Source organism: Pan troglodytes, chromosome 21, assembly GCF_028858775.2.
Source record: "Pan troglodytes isolate AG18354 chromosome 21, NHGRI_mPanTro3-v2.0_pri, whole genome shotgun sequence".
Lineage (NCBI taxonomy): Eukaryota > Metazoa > Chordata > Mammalia > Primates > Hominidae > Pan > Pan troglodytes.
In genome coordinates, this window is record NC_072419.2 from 27,668,405 (window position 1) to 27,686,700 (window position 18,296).

General features: G+C 39.2%; 1 protein-coding gene and 1 pseudogene across 10 annotated transcripts in view; one reads left to right on the plus strand and one right to left on the minus strand.

Moving 5' to 3' along the window:
• The window catches only part of KIZ (kizuna centrosomal protein), a 120,656-nt gene that overhangs the window by 4,788 nt on the left and 97,572 nt on the right, over window positions 1-18,296 (plus strand). For 4 of the 10 annotated variants that reach the window (XM_016937121.4, XM_016937122.3, XM_063802412.1 and 1 more), the window contains 3 exon segments: window positions 1,369-1,431; window positions 5,661-5,823; window positions 14,867-14,956. The exons of 2 other annotated variants lie outside the window; for them this stretch is intronic. In XM_016937121.4, coding sequence (XP_016792610.2) covers window positions 1,369-1,431; window positions 5,661-5,823; window positions 14,867-14,956 — 316 coding nt within the window. 10 annotated transcript variants of the gene reach the window in all.
• LOC112206546 (5S ribosomal RNA) lies at window positions 8,233-8,354 on the minus strand (annotated as a pseudogene).

Consider the following 18,296-nt stretch of genomic DNA (forward strand, 5'->3'; position numbering starts at 1 on the left):
TAAATGAATTTTGGTTAAATAGTAGTTTCCATTTAACATTATGCAAAGGAAAGAAAGTTATGTAACCTGTAATGTAGCTAACAGTGACTTTTGGGATGATCTTTTTTTTAAAGGAAAAGAACTATTCTGAAGATATATAGAAACTGATAATTAAGAGCTCACAAATGGAGCATGGGGCCAGCCCCTTTCCCTCAGGAAGCCAACCTGAGATCACCTCTGTTGGAGTCCTTATCTTTATTTCACAGCCTTTTGTTTAGGATTCTTTGCATGGATAGAATATTATGTGGTTTCTTTTTTGGCCTTTACTTAATGTTAACTTAGATGAGCAATTTAGCTTCAGTTAGGTGGGATTGAAACAAATAGTGGTGCTCAGATGGAACCCTCTGTGGCTAATCCTCCCAGGCACTCTTCTTGGGACTGAATGGCTTCATCAGTTTTATCCCCCAGCCCCCTGGTTTTGGCTGCCTCTGCTTCCTCTGCTGCCCAGTTCCCCCTCGTCCTTGCCCAGGCTGGTTGTGGGGTAAGACAGGTTTTCTCCTTAGCTTACTGCTAGCACTCACCTGAACAGCACAAGTTCAGTCTTTACTGGTAGTAGCTCCAGGAAAACAGCAACTTGTGACAAATAATGGCACCATTACAGAGTTATAAAAAGAAATCCCTCCAAATTTGAAATGATGGTCTTAGAAGGCCTGGTCTTCATCAGATGTAAGTGAGGCCAGGTTTACTTTTCAGAGGTCTTTCTCTATCTCATCCACTTGGCTGTGCCCAGGCTTGTCTGGTTGAAAACAGAGCAAGCCACCAGTCTTCAATCTGTACACAAGATCTGATGGGACCCCATCACCGAAATGCCAGCGACTCAGAGAAGTCTGGCCACGTTACATTTTATATACTTATCTTGTTTATTATTGTCTGTCCTTCTCCCTAGAATGTCAACTCTTTGAGGGCAGGAGTCTTGGCTGGCTAGTTCACCATATTAGTCTCCAGGCCTAGAACAGTGTCCTGGGTCATCATAGGCACTCAGGAAATACTTGCTAAATGAAGGCACCTGCTTCCCAGATTTTTCCTATTCCATTTCCCCATTTACTTTGTGGATTTTATTCTTTTGTCTCCTATTGGTGTTCGTTTTGTTTTTTAGATTTCCCTGGCGACTGCTGCATACTTTTGTGCCTTTTGTTTTAGATGCATCTGGCATTTTCTGCTTCTTAGACCAGAGAAGCATTCTCACAAAGGTGTGATTTGGTATTTGGGCTTTTTTTGACCTCTAATCAACACCTTGCAACAAAGCCATTATTTCAAAGAAGAGCATGGTCTAAATCCAACTCCCTGTTACTTATCATGTAATTACTTATAAAATGTTTTTTATTATAGTGAAAAGAAGAGATTGGACCTGGAAAAGAAACTTTATGAATATAATCAGTCTGATACATGCAGGTAAGAGACGACAGTGGGAACAGTTTTCAAGCCAGGTTCCATATATTAATCAAAAATTTAACCCTAATGTTATGTCATAAATATTGTAGTTAGAGTACTGGGTTTTTGGTTTTGTTTTGTTTAGTTTTTTTGAGATGGAGTCTTGCTCTTTCGCTCAGGCTGGAGTGCAGTGGTGTGACCTTGGCTCGTTGTAACCTCTGCCTCCCAGGTTCAAGCAATTCTCCTGCCTTAGCCTCACAAGTAGCTGGGATACCTGAGATTACAGGTACGTGCCACCATGCTGGCTAATTTTTCTATTTTTAGTAGAGACTGGGTTTCACCATGCTGGCCAGGCTGGTCTCGAACCCCTGACCTCAAGTGATCCCCACGCTTCTGTCTCCCAAAATGCTGGGATTACAGCAGTGAGCCACTGTGCCCAGCCTAGTTGGAGTACTCTTACCATTCTCTTATTTTTAGTGTGTAGTAATTTGAAATAAACAGTGCAGTTTAATATAATTACTATCAAATAAATTTGGTTAAAATCGGTATGAGATCAAAATATGTTATTTTCATTATTTCATATTTGTTTTATTTCAAGAATCTGTTTTGCTTAAAAATCTTAAAATAAGACATAGCCTTATCTTTTTGGTTGCAATTTAAACACATTGAGCTTGTGTGACGATTAAGACATAATTACTGTAGTTGATCTTTCAAGGTACTACTGTAGGCAGGATTACCTGGTATCTCATTTGTTCATGGATATATGAGAATGACTATTAAAATTATAAGCAGTGAATAATATATTGTACGCATTATCCTTTTTAGGTTTCTTCCTCCACTATTAAGAGCAGATCTTAAATATTTTAATTTCTATTTTATAAAAACTGAACTTTATCCTTAAGCCAAAAGTATGGCATTACCTCTTATATTATTCATATGAAGAACTTCTGGCTTTGATAGCATTAAGTTTGTAATTTATCCATGTCACACTATGAGTGAGAAATGAAAAGATCTCATCCAGAAGAGAGAGAGGCCAAGAATTCTTTAAAGTCAAATTACCTATTAGGTCAGTTCTTTCCCTTGTCTTCAAAATTATTCTTTGGTTTTAAGATTTAGTGTACTTCCAAAGCTTCCAGTTGAGGTAGACAGCCATATGACTCTAGTAACTCTGAAAGAGACAAGAAATCAGTTGTTTTGTGTGTGGAAGAAATAGCCAGCATTGTGGATGCTGTGGCCTCAAGAGTGGGCCCAAGTCTGAGGGGATCCTTGGCAGCTGCCATTTTTCTAGCCCATGGCTAAAGGGCAGAAGATTGTGTGTAGACGTTTCATGCAGTCTGTTCTTGGGAAGGCTCCTGGCCTTCTGGTGGTGGGAGGGGCAAGTGTGAGAAAAGGATGGGCACTTTTACCAAGCCGTCAGTTCACTGAGCTGCTGCTTCTCTCCCAGCCTCTTACTGTTTCCTGGAAGACAGAGGATATGATTTGCTAAAAATAGGCTTGCTTAGATTGCCTGTAGAAGAAAATCCAAACAAGGCTGCCTCCACCTAGTACCTGCCAGAAGGCAGAGTCTGAGACGAGGGTCTGTGTATAAGTGGTAATTTATTTGACAAGGTGGTCACCTAAAATTGGAGAGCAGGGCTGGGCTGACCGAAATAAGAGCTGTTCACTGCAGTGAGCACCTGGGGCTCAGTCCCTCCAGACCTTCAGAGGAGCCTTCAGAGGAGCAGTGTAGACTACCCTTCTGCTCCGCACAGTGTCTAATCCTGCGAAAGGAGATGGGGCTGTATTCCTACCGGTTCCTGACCCCCACTGGTAAGGGCAGCCCCAGGTGGAGTTAACTCCTTTACACATCTAGGCTTTTCCATGCTGCAAACTCAGAACGGCAGCCCTGAAATGCCAAGTGCAGCTGAGGCAGAGGCAGAGGCAGATGCTCTCAGGTTATACCACATGCAGCAGGCTGTGGTGGCTGTGGCGACTGTGGCGACTGTGGATGGTAGAAAAAAGGTCGGGCCAGGAGGCGTGAGGTGGGCACAAAGGGTGTCTCATCCAGCAGCCCACCAGACACGCCATTATCTGCACCCTTTTTAATTTACATTATCACCATCTCTCTCCAGCCTCTCCCTAAGATTCGACACTGACTGAAATGTCAGGCTCTTAAGCATGACGGGATGTTTTGTAATGTGGTATAAACTTCTAGGCTCTGTGGTTAGGTGCTTCAGTTCCATCTGAGCCTCACCAGCTCTGAGCCGGTGACCTTGGGGCAATTACTCCAACATTCGGTGCCTCCATTTCTTCTTCTGTCAAATGGGAACAATGACAGCTGTGAGAACTCACTAAGATTCATACAAACCCTTAAAGCAGTGTCTGACCTACAGCCAATTATTATTTATTACAATTTTATCAACATTCTTTTTCCTATTTTTTGCCGTTGAGCTTTCTGACATGCTGTTCCCCCACCTGGAATGTTTTCCCCTCATCTTTTCATTTTTGGCTTCATCAGTTTTAATTAACTCTCATTCATCTTTCAGGTTTTTTTTTTTTTTTTTTCCCAAGACAGGGTCTTGCTCTGTTGCCTAGGCTGGAGTGCAGTGGTGTGATCTCAGCTCGCTGCAGCCTCTGCCTCCCGGGTTCAAGCAATTCTCCTGCCTCAGCCTCCTGAGTAGCTGGGATTACGGACATACACCACCACACCCGGCTAATTTTTGTATTTTTAGTAGAGGCGGTGTTTCACCATTCTGGCCAGGCTGGTCTCGAACTCCGGACCTCAGGTGATCCACCCACCTCGGCCTCCCAAAATGCTGGGATTACAGCCATGAACCCCCATGCCCGACCCATCTTTCAGGTCTTAGCTGAAAATTATTTCCACTGGGAAGGCCTCCCTGGCCCTTTCAGCTAGGTCAGGTTGCCCGGTGTGTAGAAGTCCTTTTTAGTTTCCCTCATAGCATTCATCACGTATTTACTTATTTCATTGTTTTCTTTGTTGACCTTAGCTGAAAGACTTTGATCTTTAGAATGCTGAATATATGGATAATTGCATGGGTAGATGAGTTACTCACTCATGTGGTCAGCTTTGAAGGTTAATGTGGTAGCTGGAATGGAACTAGAATTTGGATGGAGAAGGCATGGTACAATTGTACCCACTCCGGGTAGACACCACCAGCAGCAGCTTTACTGAGTGCCTGAGTGTGAACGACAGTATGTTAGGTTCTACCTCTATTACAGTTACTTGCGTCAAAAATGCAGAGACATGGGCAGCAATAAGACCAGCCTTCAGTTTTTATTCAGAAAGAAAAATGAAGACAGCCAACCATGGTCAAAGCGCAGAATTATTAACACGATAAAGACTTTCTTGAAAATTGTTGGCCTAGGATTGGAAGTTTAAGATCTGTTGTTAAACAACTTTGGACATCTCCAGCATCTTTGCAAATCTTTGTTTTGAGGGTGAATATTTTTGTCATTTTAAAATTTATTTTTGTTTGATGAAAGAATGTTGAATAATTTATTGAGCCAACAATTGAAATGCTGTATAACGGGGAAGAAGAGTTAGGATTAACCGCGTTGGTGCCATGAGAAAAGTCGACTGCACAACTTGAACTATCCAGTATGTTTTTTTATGTACAGAAAAATTGGAATGCAGAGTATGTTTTTGCTATTATACTTTGGATGAGTCTTAAAGTTTTTTTCACAGTTGGAGTAATTACAGTCCATATATTATGAAATATTTTAATAGTGAATTATATTGTAGCAATTTCTAACAAGTATGTTTATATTATCTAAATGAGAGCTTTTGGTATTTTACATTTTTAAATTTCTTTTTAATTTCTTAATTTTATGGGTTGTGATTTATAGTTTGATTTAATTCCATATGAGCAGTTATTTTTGAAATTGTCATATATAAGAATGTTAGTGAGCCATTTGTCGAACATGTCCACATAGACACTACTCTTGAAATCACATTTAATTTTGAGAAATAAATCCATAGAAATCTTTACTGTGTGAATGTTAGAATGTGGTCTTATATATATTTCTCAGGGGAGTTATGCTTAGAGGAAACCGATATTATACCTCAGTGGTGCTGCATTAACTTTCTGGCTCCAAAAATGTGCATATACATTTTGTTCTTTGGGTTTCAGTGGTTTGGGTAAAATACCTTAGAATACATTGTCTCATTAACAATTTTGATGAAGAAAATTCTCTTTCTTAAATTCGTCCAAGTCTAGTCCATTGTTTTAAAACTGCTTTTAATTTTCTAGAGTTAAGCTGAAATATGTAAAACTAAAGAATTATCTGAAGGAAATATGTGAATCTGAAAAGAAGGCTCATACTCGAAACCAAGAATATTTAAAGCGATTTGAGCGTGTCCAAGCTCATGTTGTACACTTCACCACAAATACAGAGAAGCTTCAAAAACTGAAGGTGACTTCCTGTTTTTTACTGTGTTTTATTTTATTTGTTGTTGTGGTTTTTTGTTTTTTTTTTTTTTTATTTTCAAGATGAGACCTCACTGTGTTACCCAGGCTAGACTTGAACACCTGGGCTCAAGCAGTCCTCCTGTCTCAGCCTCCTGAGTAGCTGGGATTACAGGTGCACACCCCATGTAGCTGTGTACCTCCGAGTAGCTGGGATTACAGATGCACACCCCAGGTTTATGTTTTGTTTTTAATCTTTTTTTTGCTAAAATGAGAAATAATGAGTACTAAGTTTCAGATTAGTGGTAGTCACTAATGTTTTGTTGTTCATAATTAGGATTAAGTATCAGCTTTTTCTGTGAATTACCATGTGGCTAAGTTTTATCAGGGAACTTGAAACTGCATTTTCCAAGATTCTTCTTTAGTTGAGAAATCAATGGGATATCTCTAACACAGGCAAGATCACTAGCCAGTACCTGGCACGGTGTAACACATGGTATTTGTTGGCTGAATGACTGAATTTGAGCAGCATTGGGGTTCTCTCTAGAAACTGATTCTGTCTTGAAAGGGTTCTTTTTCTGTGGTCTGGGCCCCTCTTCTCTGGCAAACAGTGCGTTGGGAGAGTAGTAAGGGTAGAACTGTCCCCGAGGAGTTTGCCTTTATGCTGCTGGTCTGTGTGACCCAGAGTGACTGCTCTTGCAGCCTTCTCTGGTTCTGGCACCTTTTTCCCCTTGAAGTGCAGGTGCTTGGCTGCCTGCTGCTGCTTGGCTTCCTGCTGCTCCACAGATTATGCCAAGTGTGGAGGGCCAGGAGCTAGGCCTTTATCCTCACCATTTGCACTGGTCAGGTGTTGTCCAATTTAACCCATCTTAACACTGGTCACAGGAGGAGTTGGATTCAGTATTCTGCCTGCTAGCCTGCTACTGAGCACCCCCTACCTTCTTTTTTTTTTTTTTTGCCCTGCAGTTTTTCTTCAGCCTTTTATTGTAAAATTTTCAAATACACAGAAGAGTTAGCATAATTCTTATCATGAACACTCATAATTCTCCACTTAGATGCAGTAGTTGTAAATATCTTGTTATATTTGCTTTGTATGTGTATTTTTTTTTTCTCTGAGCCATTGAAAGTCTGCTGCAGGCATCATGACACTTCTTTCCTAAGCACTTGAGCGTGGATCTCCTAAATATAGGGACAGTCTCCTACGTAATCATACCATTATCACGTCTAAGAAGATTAAAAATGATTCCACAATTTGCTTTTTGAGACAGGGCCTTACCATGTCATCCAGGCTGAAGTGCAGTGGCGTGATCATGGCTTATGGTAGCCTCAACCTTCTGGGCTCAAGCGAGCCTCCCTCCTCAGCCTCAAGCTGGGACTATAGGCATGCACCACCATGCCTGGCTAATTTTTTATTTTTTTGTAGAGATGAGGTCTCACTGTGTTGCCCAGGCTGGTCTCGAACTCCCAGTCTCAAGAAATTATCCTAACTTGGCCTCCCAGAGTGCTGGAATTATGGGTTTGAGCCACTGCACCCAGACATAATATTATTTAATTTTCAGCTCGTATTCAGATTTCCCCACTTCTCCCAAAAAGTAACTCATTTTTCCAGACCAGGAGCCAACTAGGGCTCATGTATTGTTTTCTGTGTTATTGATTATTGTGCCTTTTTTGTCTCTTTTAATCTAATTTAGTCTCCTACCATTCCTCCTTTTTTTTCCCCATGTCATTGGCTATTTTGAAAAAGGCAGTCCATCTGCTTGTAGAATGATCCGCATTCTGAATCTAAGGCATCATTTAACTTGCACAGCATCCCCTGTATTTCCTGTGAACTGGAAATGTGGTCTAAACAAGCACTGTCCAGTAGAATTTTCTGCAGTGATGGCAATGTTCTGTATCTATGCTGATGCTATCTAATACAGCTACTGCTCATATATGGCTGTTGAGCACTTAAAATGTGGCTTGTGACACTGAAGACTGTATTTTTAATTTTGTCAATTTTAATTAATTTTAATTTAAATAGTTACACCTGAGGTTATACTTCCAACTGCATCCCATCAGGAGGCCCATGATGTCAGGTGGCCCCTGGGTGAGGCTTACTTTGACCCCTTGGTTAAGATGATGATCTCTAGATGTCTCTACTGTAAGGTACATTTTTTTCCCTTTTGCATATTAGTAACTCATCTATAGAGTGATGGGTTGGCATCATGGGAATATTGTGTTCCTCAGTATCCTTTTACCTAATGGTTTTAGAACCTATAGACGAGCCTTGCCTGAACCAGTTATTTCTAGTGGAGGTTATGAAAAGTGGTGATTTTCTGTTTTATTGTATCTTCTGTTAGCTGACTTTCCTCTATAATGAAGAATGTTTTCCCCCTTTTCTTTCTTTCAACCTCTTTTTTTTTTTTTTTTTTTAAAAAGCCTACAACAGCACCTGGTATTCCCAGGAAGTCTTCCATCCAAGTATGAAACCGGCCCAACCCTGCTTAGCCTTCAAGATCAGATGAGAGCAAGCGTGTTCAGGGTGGTATGGCCGTAGACCCTTTTTTTTTTTAATGTTATGATGGACTTGTGAATTTCTATTTACTAGTATGTTATCAATTACAGTAATTATTCTTTTTGTTGTTTTATTGTCTTATATTTGGCCAATTGGAGTCTCTCCAGATTGGCTCCTGTGTCCTTTTGACATAACCCCGTTAATTCTGAGCCTTCTTTGATCTGGGGCATAACAAGATATTCCAGGTTTACCTCACATTTTTTCTCCTTCAGATATGGAATTAGCCTCCTATCCAAGGAGCTGTGGTTCTTTTTAATGGAGAGGGGTATTTAGAAACCAAGATATATGGTTAAATGTGTTCAAGCAATAGCAAGTTTTAGCTCCCCAATTTTTTCTTTTAGTATTCATGAAAAATGTTTAAAGTTCAAAAAAAGTTGTCATTATCGATGTTGTAAACCACTTTTCAAAGATTTCATGGAGAAAATGAAAGTGATGGGCAAAGGAGGGAATTTTGTCTTCCCAATAAAATAAAGGAAATAATAGAACATTTCTGCTTATCTTCATATTGAGGCTTCATTTAATTGTTGATTTCTTATTATAACCAAATTTGAGAGGAAGGAATTTGAAGGGAAGAATCATCTTTTGTAATTTTTTATATTGAGAGCATTCATTATATAAAATAGGATATGTTATAAAAAAAAGCTTGTATGAGCTGCTTAAGACTATCAACATGGGGGACCATTTTAACATGACAAACTAGATAGGAATATGAAAAGCTTTATTAATAAACATGGTTCAAAAATTATGTAGGTGTTCCTTATTTGAATTTTGGATAAGGAATGCCTTTAAAAAAAATTCTTCTAGTAGCGTAAAAGACCAAATCATGGCACTACACTCAGGAAGGATGTGAGTTCCATGGAGAACTGGACTTTGACCATCACCCTAGGTCCAAAGCCAATGAATGTTTGTTGTGTGCCTACGAACCCAGACAGCAATGTCAGCGACCCCTCCAGTGATCCCATCTTCTTCAGCAGGCTGTGCAGTGAGCTGAGGTTCAACATAGGGGATGTTTGTCTCTGGTGTTTTCCCATTTTTTTCTACTTCTTCCTTTTGGGCCAGAGTCCAGTGGTGGCCCAGGTATGCCAGAACCACTTGTCTCCTCTTAATGCTGCCATCCAGGTATCAGATGTTTACCTCCTTTCTTGACTGACCTCACATAAGTCTTGGGAGAAAGGTGTTCACAGTGCATTGCCCACACACCCCAAAATGCCACAGGTATTGCACCTTGAACAGACTACAGTTAATACAAATGAACTTCAAATTGGTAGAATTCCAGAAAGTGCAACCAAGTGAAGCAGTGTGAGAGAAGTGGGGGTTTTACCCAAACTGATACCAAGTGACTTTCTCCCACTTTGTAGAGGTGGGCTGGGCCCAGTTCACTATATAATGCTAAAATCTCCTAAAATGAGCTAAATACTGAAAACACTGTCAACTGATTTTATGACTCATAATACTTTATTTGGAGGCCTATAATAATTTTCAGGGCTTTTAAAGGATATTGACGTGTTATGTAGTTTTGAAAATACAGTGTTATATCTATGCTGCTACTTGTCAGTTGGATAAAGGGGCTGAATAAACACAGTTCAAAAATATAAATATTAGGTCTGGGCATGGTGGCTCATGCCTGTAATCCCAGTGCTTTAGGAGGCTGAGGTGGGAGGATCACTTGAGGCCAGGAATTCGAGACCAGCCTGGGCAACATAATGAGACCCCATCTGTACAAAAAATTTAAAAATAAAATTTAAAAATTAAATTTAAAATTAGCCAGCTGTAGGGGTGTGCACCAGTAGTCTCAGCTGCTCAGGAATCTGAGATGGGGGAGGATCATTTGAGCCCAGGAGGTTGAGGTTATAGTGAGCTATGATGGTGACACTGCAGTCTAGCCCTGGCGACAGAGCAAGACCCTGGCTCTCCAAAAAAAAATTAATAATAATAAAGTAAATTTTAAAAAACCCAAGAATGTAAATATTAGTATTAATGCTGTGAGGAGTCTGCCCTCCTCTCCCTCATTCTGCCCCCCTGCTCCCTGTATTAGCTGCTTTTGTAGAGGGGGCCCCAGTTGGTCCTAACTTAAAGCAATTTCACTCAGGTGCCCGTTATCCTTGTCTCAGGTTGGGTTCTCCCTGAAGCAGACCTGGAGAACAGGGATTTGACAGTAAGTGGTTGATTTGGGAAATAGGAATATCAGTAGGAAATGGGGGAAGGGAGGCAAGGAGGGCACTGGGTGTATTATTAAGCCAGCTATCATAGTCAGCCTGGCGCCAAATCCTACAGGGAACTTCTGGCAAGTGGTTTGCACATTCGGGATATGTGTCCAGCAGCTACTAAGCAGCATTGATTGAGGACTGATGGGCAAGGTTGTAGGTGGTAGGGAATTAACCAAACGCTCTCCAGAGCAGCCTTCCCAGGTTCTGAGAAGCCTTAGGCACGGAGCCCCAGATTCCAGAACTTAGGAGTGCCCAGAAAGGTCCTAGGGATGTGTGTAGAACGTTGCCAGCATTTGCCTTAGCCTCCCTCATGGCAGTATTGCCAGGCATGGGGCCTACATGTCAGGGCATTCAGGGAGGATCCCCATGGCAGGCACAAGAGTCTTCATCTGGTTAGGTCTCTCCTTGGCCTGAAATGCTGGCCCAGGCTTTTGAGGACAAAGCCCAGATGCTGGTCTCTGCCTGCACAGAGCAGCCTCACCCTTATTACTCCTCCCAACACACACACACACACACACACACACACACACACACACACACACACTCTCTCTCTCTCTCTCTGTGTCTGTCTCTCTCACACAAATACACAGACGTGCACATTTTTTCTCCTCATCTCTCCCTAATTTCCCCCCTCCACCTTCTACTATCCCCATTTCTCCCTCTTATCTCTCCCCTGTCTCCTATTCCTGTCTCCTTGCCTCTTCTTGCCCCCAAATCTGTCTTCTCCAGATCCTCTAACTCTTCCACCCCCATATCTTCCCACTGTCTCTCTACATCTTTATCTCCCGCACACGTACACACATGTACTCTCTCTCACACACACACACATACACACTCTTACATGCACCCGCAGTACTTTAAGCATGCTGAACAATTTGCATTTCCTTGAAAGCACCACATTATCTCATACCTCCTTCAATTAGAAGGCCTTTTTCCCCCTGCCCTGCCTTAGGTCTGTGTCATAATTATCTCAGTAAGCACTTCCTTCATGGTATTATAATTGTTTACATGTCTGTTTTCCCACTTCACTGTGAGCTCCTTGTCTTATTATTTCAATGCTCTCAGTATCTGACCCAGAATATGGCACATAATAAGCACTCAGTAAGCATCGAGACTTCCCCCTTGACTGAAATTAATTCTTCCATATTTTTTGTCTCATTCTGTTATGGACCATGAACTACTATGTGAGAACTAATGTGGTATTGATGATACTCTTTATTATACCTTCCCAGTTAGCATTTCTGTTTAATAGCAGAGGTATTCTGAATATATAATGTCATTATTTAAAGATATGATTCTCCAGGCCTGGACAACATGATGAGAACCTGTCTCTACAAAAAAATAGAAAAAATTAGCTGGATGTGGTGGCATGTGCTCTAGTCCCAGCTATTTGCGAGGCTGAGGTAGGAGGATTGATTAAGCCTGGGAGGTTGAAGGGCAGTGAGTTGTGATCATGCCACTGCACTCCAGCCTGGGTGACAGAGCAAGCCCTTGTCTCAAAAAAAAAAAAATAAATAAATAAAAATAAATAAAGTAAAATAGATGTGTTTCTCCTTGAAAATTCAGTCATTAGGTTATGTATGCCTATAAGGGGCTAATATTTGAGAACAAGTCTTTTGAACTCTGATTTGGTTTCTGCTAAGGATTGTGACAGACATTGTGAGCAGGGCACAACCTTCATGCCCCTGGAGGGCAAAGTGTGTAGCAAATACCATTTTTTTATCAACCAAAGTGTCTTGCCTGTTAATATGCATTAGTTGAACAAATGAACGTTCCCCCGTATCTTTGGTAAAAGTTCACGATCTAAGAGGAAGCACAGATATTGGAAAAAAATAGGAGAAGAGAAAACAAAAGACTGTGAAGCTTAGTTGCATCTCTCATACTGACTTGAGGATCAAATCAGCCCATTAGGTAACTCTCTGTACCCATTTCCTCAACTCTAATGTGAGGAGACAGGGCCAGCAGATTTTAAACTTCGATTCAGTTCAATTATTCACTTATTCTGTAACTTGAGAATTAGCTGTGCAACCCTGAAAAACAATGAAAAAGGAAATCTGTAGCAAAAAAAGGTAGTGGTGGCACTTTCAGGCAAACAGTAAAGTGATGGAGGGGAAATTGACGAAAGTGAGAATGCAGAAAGTATCATAATGGAAAACGTTTGTCAGCATGGAGAGAAATCCCAGAGACCTGAAACTTCTGCCAGAACCTCCATCAATCCTCCATCAATCTGTTAATCGTTGTTAACAGATTTCATTAATTCAGCTGAAATAAATTACTTGTGCATACTGAGGAAGTAAATGGGAAGGTCCTGCTAAGTTTAGGTGGGCAGCATCAAGCCAGTGCTGTGAAGCAATACAGTGACAGACAGAACAAGTTACCTGATGGATTAACTCAGTGCTCTTGGGTTTATTAAAACAGATTTCTTGGGTTAGGGCGGGGGAGATAAGGGAATTATTTATCCCTAGAGGGGCTCCAGACCAGGAGATGTTACTGGGGCATGAGTAGGCTCTGGAGAGCGCTGTGGAAAACTCCTGCTCTCCAGTGTTCAGGACATGGATAATAACCAGGTGTTGTATGCAAAAATAAAAAGGAAAAATAAAGAGAACAAAGCATTTTTTGATGGAAATCCATGGTCCCAGGGGATATAGACTTACATTCTGTATCATTAATTTATCATTGTATCTCTCTGACTTCATTGTGTCATTTCTATTTGCATTATTAATTTAGCTAAAGAGTATCTACAGTTCAGTGACTTTTTTAGTTGCATTGAGAGCAATCTAAATTGGGCTTTTAAAGATACTTCTTTCTGTTCTTCAGGAAGACTTTATGCAGTTATCACTTCTTTTTCCTTCAGCAAAATGAATTGAATAAAACTCTTATATTTCTATGAGAAAGTGCTCTGTCTTTGGAAGGTATGGCTCTGAAATGATCCTATAATGAGGAAATCAGGTACAATGCTCATTGATCTCAAAGAGCGTAAGAAAACATTTGTAGTCACAAGAAAAAAGAATTTTTATTTAACCTGTAATTGTATGTTTATATTGTAATTCATCCCCCATTTCTTTTTGAGATACTATCCCTTGGAATCTGTAAAGGATGCCTGTTTAAAGCTCTTGGGGCTAAAATGTAAACATCTCTAAGTTCAGAGGAATAGATATGGAACAGAGAGATGTAAATTGTATCTTTGTTATTGCTTTATTTATTCCTAGTTTATTATTTTATCATTTGTACTGGCCTGATAAAATTTTCATTTAATTGGATATCTATTTAGAGAATTACTGCCATCTATCATATAGTACTCTGCTGGAGAAAAAAAAATCCATACCTAACTGTTACTAAAAATGAGACAGCATATATTAATATTACCTTTCAAAATATTTTGAGGGAAACAAATCAGTTTGGTTATTATTGCCCATTTGTTTTTTGTATGTCAAAACAAAGCTCAGGCCTATTTTATGTTCAGAGAACTAAGGAAACAGCTTTCTCATTTCATCATCTTATAGGTGTGTTTCTAATTACAGTGCATACCTGCCTAATTTAGAAAATGTTCTGATACTTATCTTTGATGGACCACAATCCATGACTTTTTTAAGGCTTTAATTACTAGCGTACTGAATCAAAGTGCTTTTTTATGCCTTGCTTTTAAGAAAAAGCCATTTTAAGATTGAATCACTTTCACCAATTATAGTGTGGTGATGATGCAGACATCTTTATGTAGTTATTAGTGCCAGAGCAAACTGGTTTCTGATCATTGATGTCTGCAGTATATTTTTATTCATAGAAAATGGAATTTAAGTTGATGATCTAGCAAGTATACTCAATTGCTGTGACGATCAGAATCATGATATTTTGTAGATATCATATAGATAAGAAATCAGTAGGATTGATTTTTTTTTTTGTTTGGGGCAAAACTTCTAAAAGGAAACACTGTCTAATGTGCTACTTTCATAATAAAGGGATTGTATTTTTGTGATAAAGTATCAAACTGTATACATATATATACACACACATACATGTGTATATATATAAAGATTTTATTCCCTAAGTTGATGAAAGTAAAAATCCATCAAATCTTATTTTATTTAAAAATTGTAGCATTTTGTAAAATTCAACTTTTGATATGTGTCATTTGCAAAATTGTTCATTTTCTAAGATAAGGTGAATTTCTTGGCAACATCAGCTTTTACTTTCTACTTCAATGCTCCCTGTATGTTGTAAAGACCACAGTATACAGACAGGTGCTAGTTGTAAAAATATTTATCACAAAATCAAACTTTGTTTATATTTAGCTTGAATATGAGACTCAAATTAAGAAGATGCTACGCTCAAAAGATAGCCTGGGACTAAAAGAGGAACTGACAGATGAAGACAGAGAAAAGGTAATAAACTAAATTGATAACCTTTCTGTTAACAGAGGAATTCTGGAGTGTTTATATTTTGAGATATTGTTTTAAATAAAATCATCTTATTAGAAAGATCCCTTTGATTAAACCTTACGTGATTATTTAAAGATTTTTGCTTACAGAATATTGCTTTAATGTCTAATTTAATTAAGTTTGCTGAAAGGGAGTTACTTTGTGAAGAAAGGATAGACTCTAAAGAAAACCTCAGTGTTGTCAGTAGGTAAAATTGTTTTTCTAAATCATCCTTGTAGCTGCTCTTTTCTTAGTTTGAGAAGTGTTTTAAATGAAAAGTAAACAAAATACAGCATTTTGATTATTTTATTTGTGCGAATATATATAATTTTGTACATTTTAACCTTTGCACAGAAAACGTGGAAAGAAAAGATTGCATATCTAAGCAATAGACAAAAAGATCGACAAGGAATACTTAAATAAATTCTGCTATGTATCTGCTATAATGCAGGCTTCTAATCCTCCCGCCTATCTCCATATAAATGATTCTGTTCAAGACCGTAGATGTTTTCTTCACTAAAAGCAGTAAAGCTCTTTTAGATGAAATGTCTAAAAACATCTTGTAATAACTTGGAGCATGCTGGCAAGAGTAGTCACTTGTGACTATGTGTGAAACCCCCTCAGCCAGTCGATATTGTAATAAGCAAAAATGGTAGCATCACTCCATTATTCAGAAAAGCCAACAGCGTGCTTGTTCCTTAGGCTGCAGCATTCATTAAGAAAAGCTTACTGGGCTGAAAGCTGGAAACAGATGATAACGGGATATGATTTTCATATTTAATGCTTTCCTTGGAAGAGTGTGTGTGCTACAGATTGATAGAAGAATCAACTGCTACTTTACTAAAAGACTTTCAGGTTTGCCCTATAGCTACCGATGGAATCATTCAGCCAAGAAATTAACTTTTTCTCCTTTTACCTGCTTCATATATCTGCTAAGCAGGCTGCCTGGCTGCCAGTAAATGTTATTATGCAGTTAACTGTTTGGTATTTAAGACTCTTATCAGAAAAGAAACAGAGGCCACACTATTTTGTTTTTATAGTAGGAGGAAGGTTTTAGTTTTTCTTTCTTCCGTGCATTAGCAGGCATTAATCTGAGTTTATAGAAAGTTTTCGTTTTCCTTCCTCATAGATTAAAAAATTAAAAAAAAAACCCTAGAATTTAGAGCATTCTTTAAACTGTAAGATACAAAACACCAAGCCCCAGTAACCTTGACCTATATAAAAAGGCTTTAATGATAAATGATGTATATGCCATTCGATGTAGACCAAATGTGGTATGATGTGATAGAATTTTAGAGCATTCAGGCAGTTTTTCTGTTTGACATTCAGTCATGAAATAATTGATGTGTTTTAATCTAGAAGCCAGTTAGTTCTTTCTATGCCATTCTTGATAGACATATTCTTAGCACGGCAGTGTCAATGGTACTTCAGGAAAACGGAAGCTTTTTTTTTTCTTTATTTACCCACTGATTCTTTACCTTGCATGTAGTTGTGGAGTCTCCTTTTAGGACATATTTAAAATTAGGGCAAGAGACATACAGTTGACAGCCCCTTAAAATGTTACATATAATAATTAGAAGTCTTTTCATTTATATGGAAAGGTGTCATTTCCGTAAAAGCTTTGACTATTGGCTGTATAAGAATCGATTAGGTAACACTTTGAGAAATTTATATTTTGCCTTTTCTAATTTTCCATTGATGTTCAACCAATTAAAAGGTAAATACATTTCAGCAAAATCATGTTTTAGTTAATCCTTATACTAATTCCTGAACCATTCCTTATCATATTAGTTATGTCTTATTGTTTAGTGGAAATCCAAGCTTCTCTTCTTTGGGCAGTCATATGAATTGGTCTTGGTCATTGACCTCCAGGGCCTTTCCTGAAGCATAGTACAGTCACTGGTTGAATCAATAAATAGTTGTTAAGCATCTGTTCTGTTTGAGAAGCAAGAGTAGGCACCTCTATGAAGGCCACAATTTTCTTACCTTCAAAGTGCTTCTCACAAAGCAATGTTCTTTCTAAGGCACAGAATAGTGTGTGATAAAGTGCCAGTCACGTGGGACAAGCATGAGCAATGAGAAGAAAGAAGGTTCTGCTTCCTGTGAATTGAGTAACCCCAGCCCTGGAGGAGGAGGTGGTGTGTGAGCTGGCATAGAAGGATGTGCAGGATGCCAGTCAGTGGTAGAAAATGAGCTTGGAAAGCTACCTTGTGGGATTTGGTACCTGGAACTATGGTCCCAGGCTAAGAACTGAGATTTCCTCCTGGAATTTGTGTGTGTGTGTGTGTGTGTGTGTGTGTGTGTGTGTGTGTGTGTGTGTGTTGGGGCAGATGAAGGAAGGACTTGTGAGCAGAGCAGTCACATCCCATGTGTGCAGCTGCGGGAAGATGAGGCTGGCAGTGCTGTGCAGGATGAGCCTGGGGAGGAGTACGTGGAACTGAGGAAATCAGGCTCCATTCAGACAGGAGGAATTAACAGAATGGAGGACCTGTATTGGGGATGGCCATTGAGGTGGAAAACACTAACAAAGGGGAGAGGATCTATCAAATTGGTGATCATTCTGAATTATAAAAAGGTATTTTTTAAGTGGCTATATAGCTTTCAACCATAGGCAGTAACTTGGATGCCAAGAAAAGTCATCAAGTGGTGTGTGTCCATTTTTTAAATATAAAAACTCTGGCTCAGTTTTGGTGTAGGACATCTATTATTTGCTTGCATCCGGTAGTTGCTCTTTAGAATCATACATTCGCTTAGAAGGATTAATAGTTAGTCTGTTCATCTGCCATGCTTGTTTCCACTATTAATTTACTTAGTCAGCTTACAAAAAATGTGTCTTACCAAAAAGGCACATTTCAAGCCCCACTCAGATCCTCACAAATTTTACTATAGTAATTCTTCACCTCTATTATATATATTATTATTTTTTATTTTGGGGGCAAACTCTGTTTCCAGACATGTTCTTCTGGTTGAAGAACGGTGACTAGAGAATATACATAAAAACACATAAAAATGTATGTCCTCAAGAAAGATTGAGATGGCGTTTTTGAATGACAGTATACATTTGGGAATAGGGTTGTAAGGTTTCTTTGAACTATTATGCTGTGAAATATATTCTACTAGAAGTAGAAGCAAACTGATTATACTCTGTCAGGAATGGATAGGTGTGGAGGACCAGGGAATTTCATGACAGAGCTGAAGGCTTGTTGAGGAGCTTCACTTCCACTGTGGTAACCCTCCCTGCAAGGATCAGGTGGGAGAATGGTTATAAAGGTGTTATTCCCACTTTTAATACTGGTAGTAACAA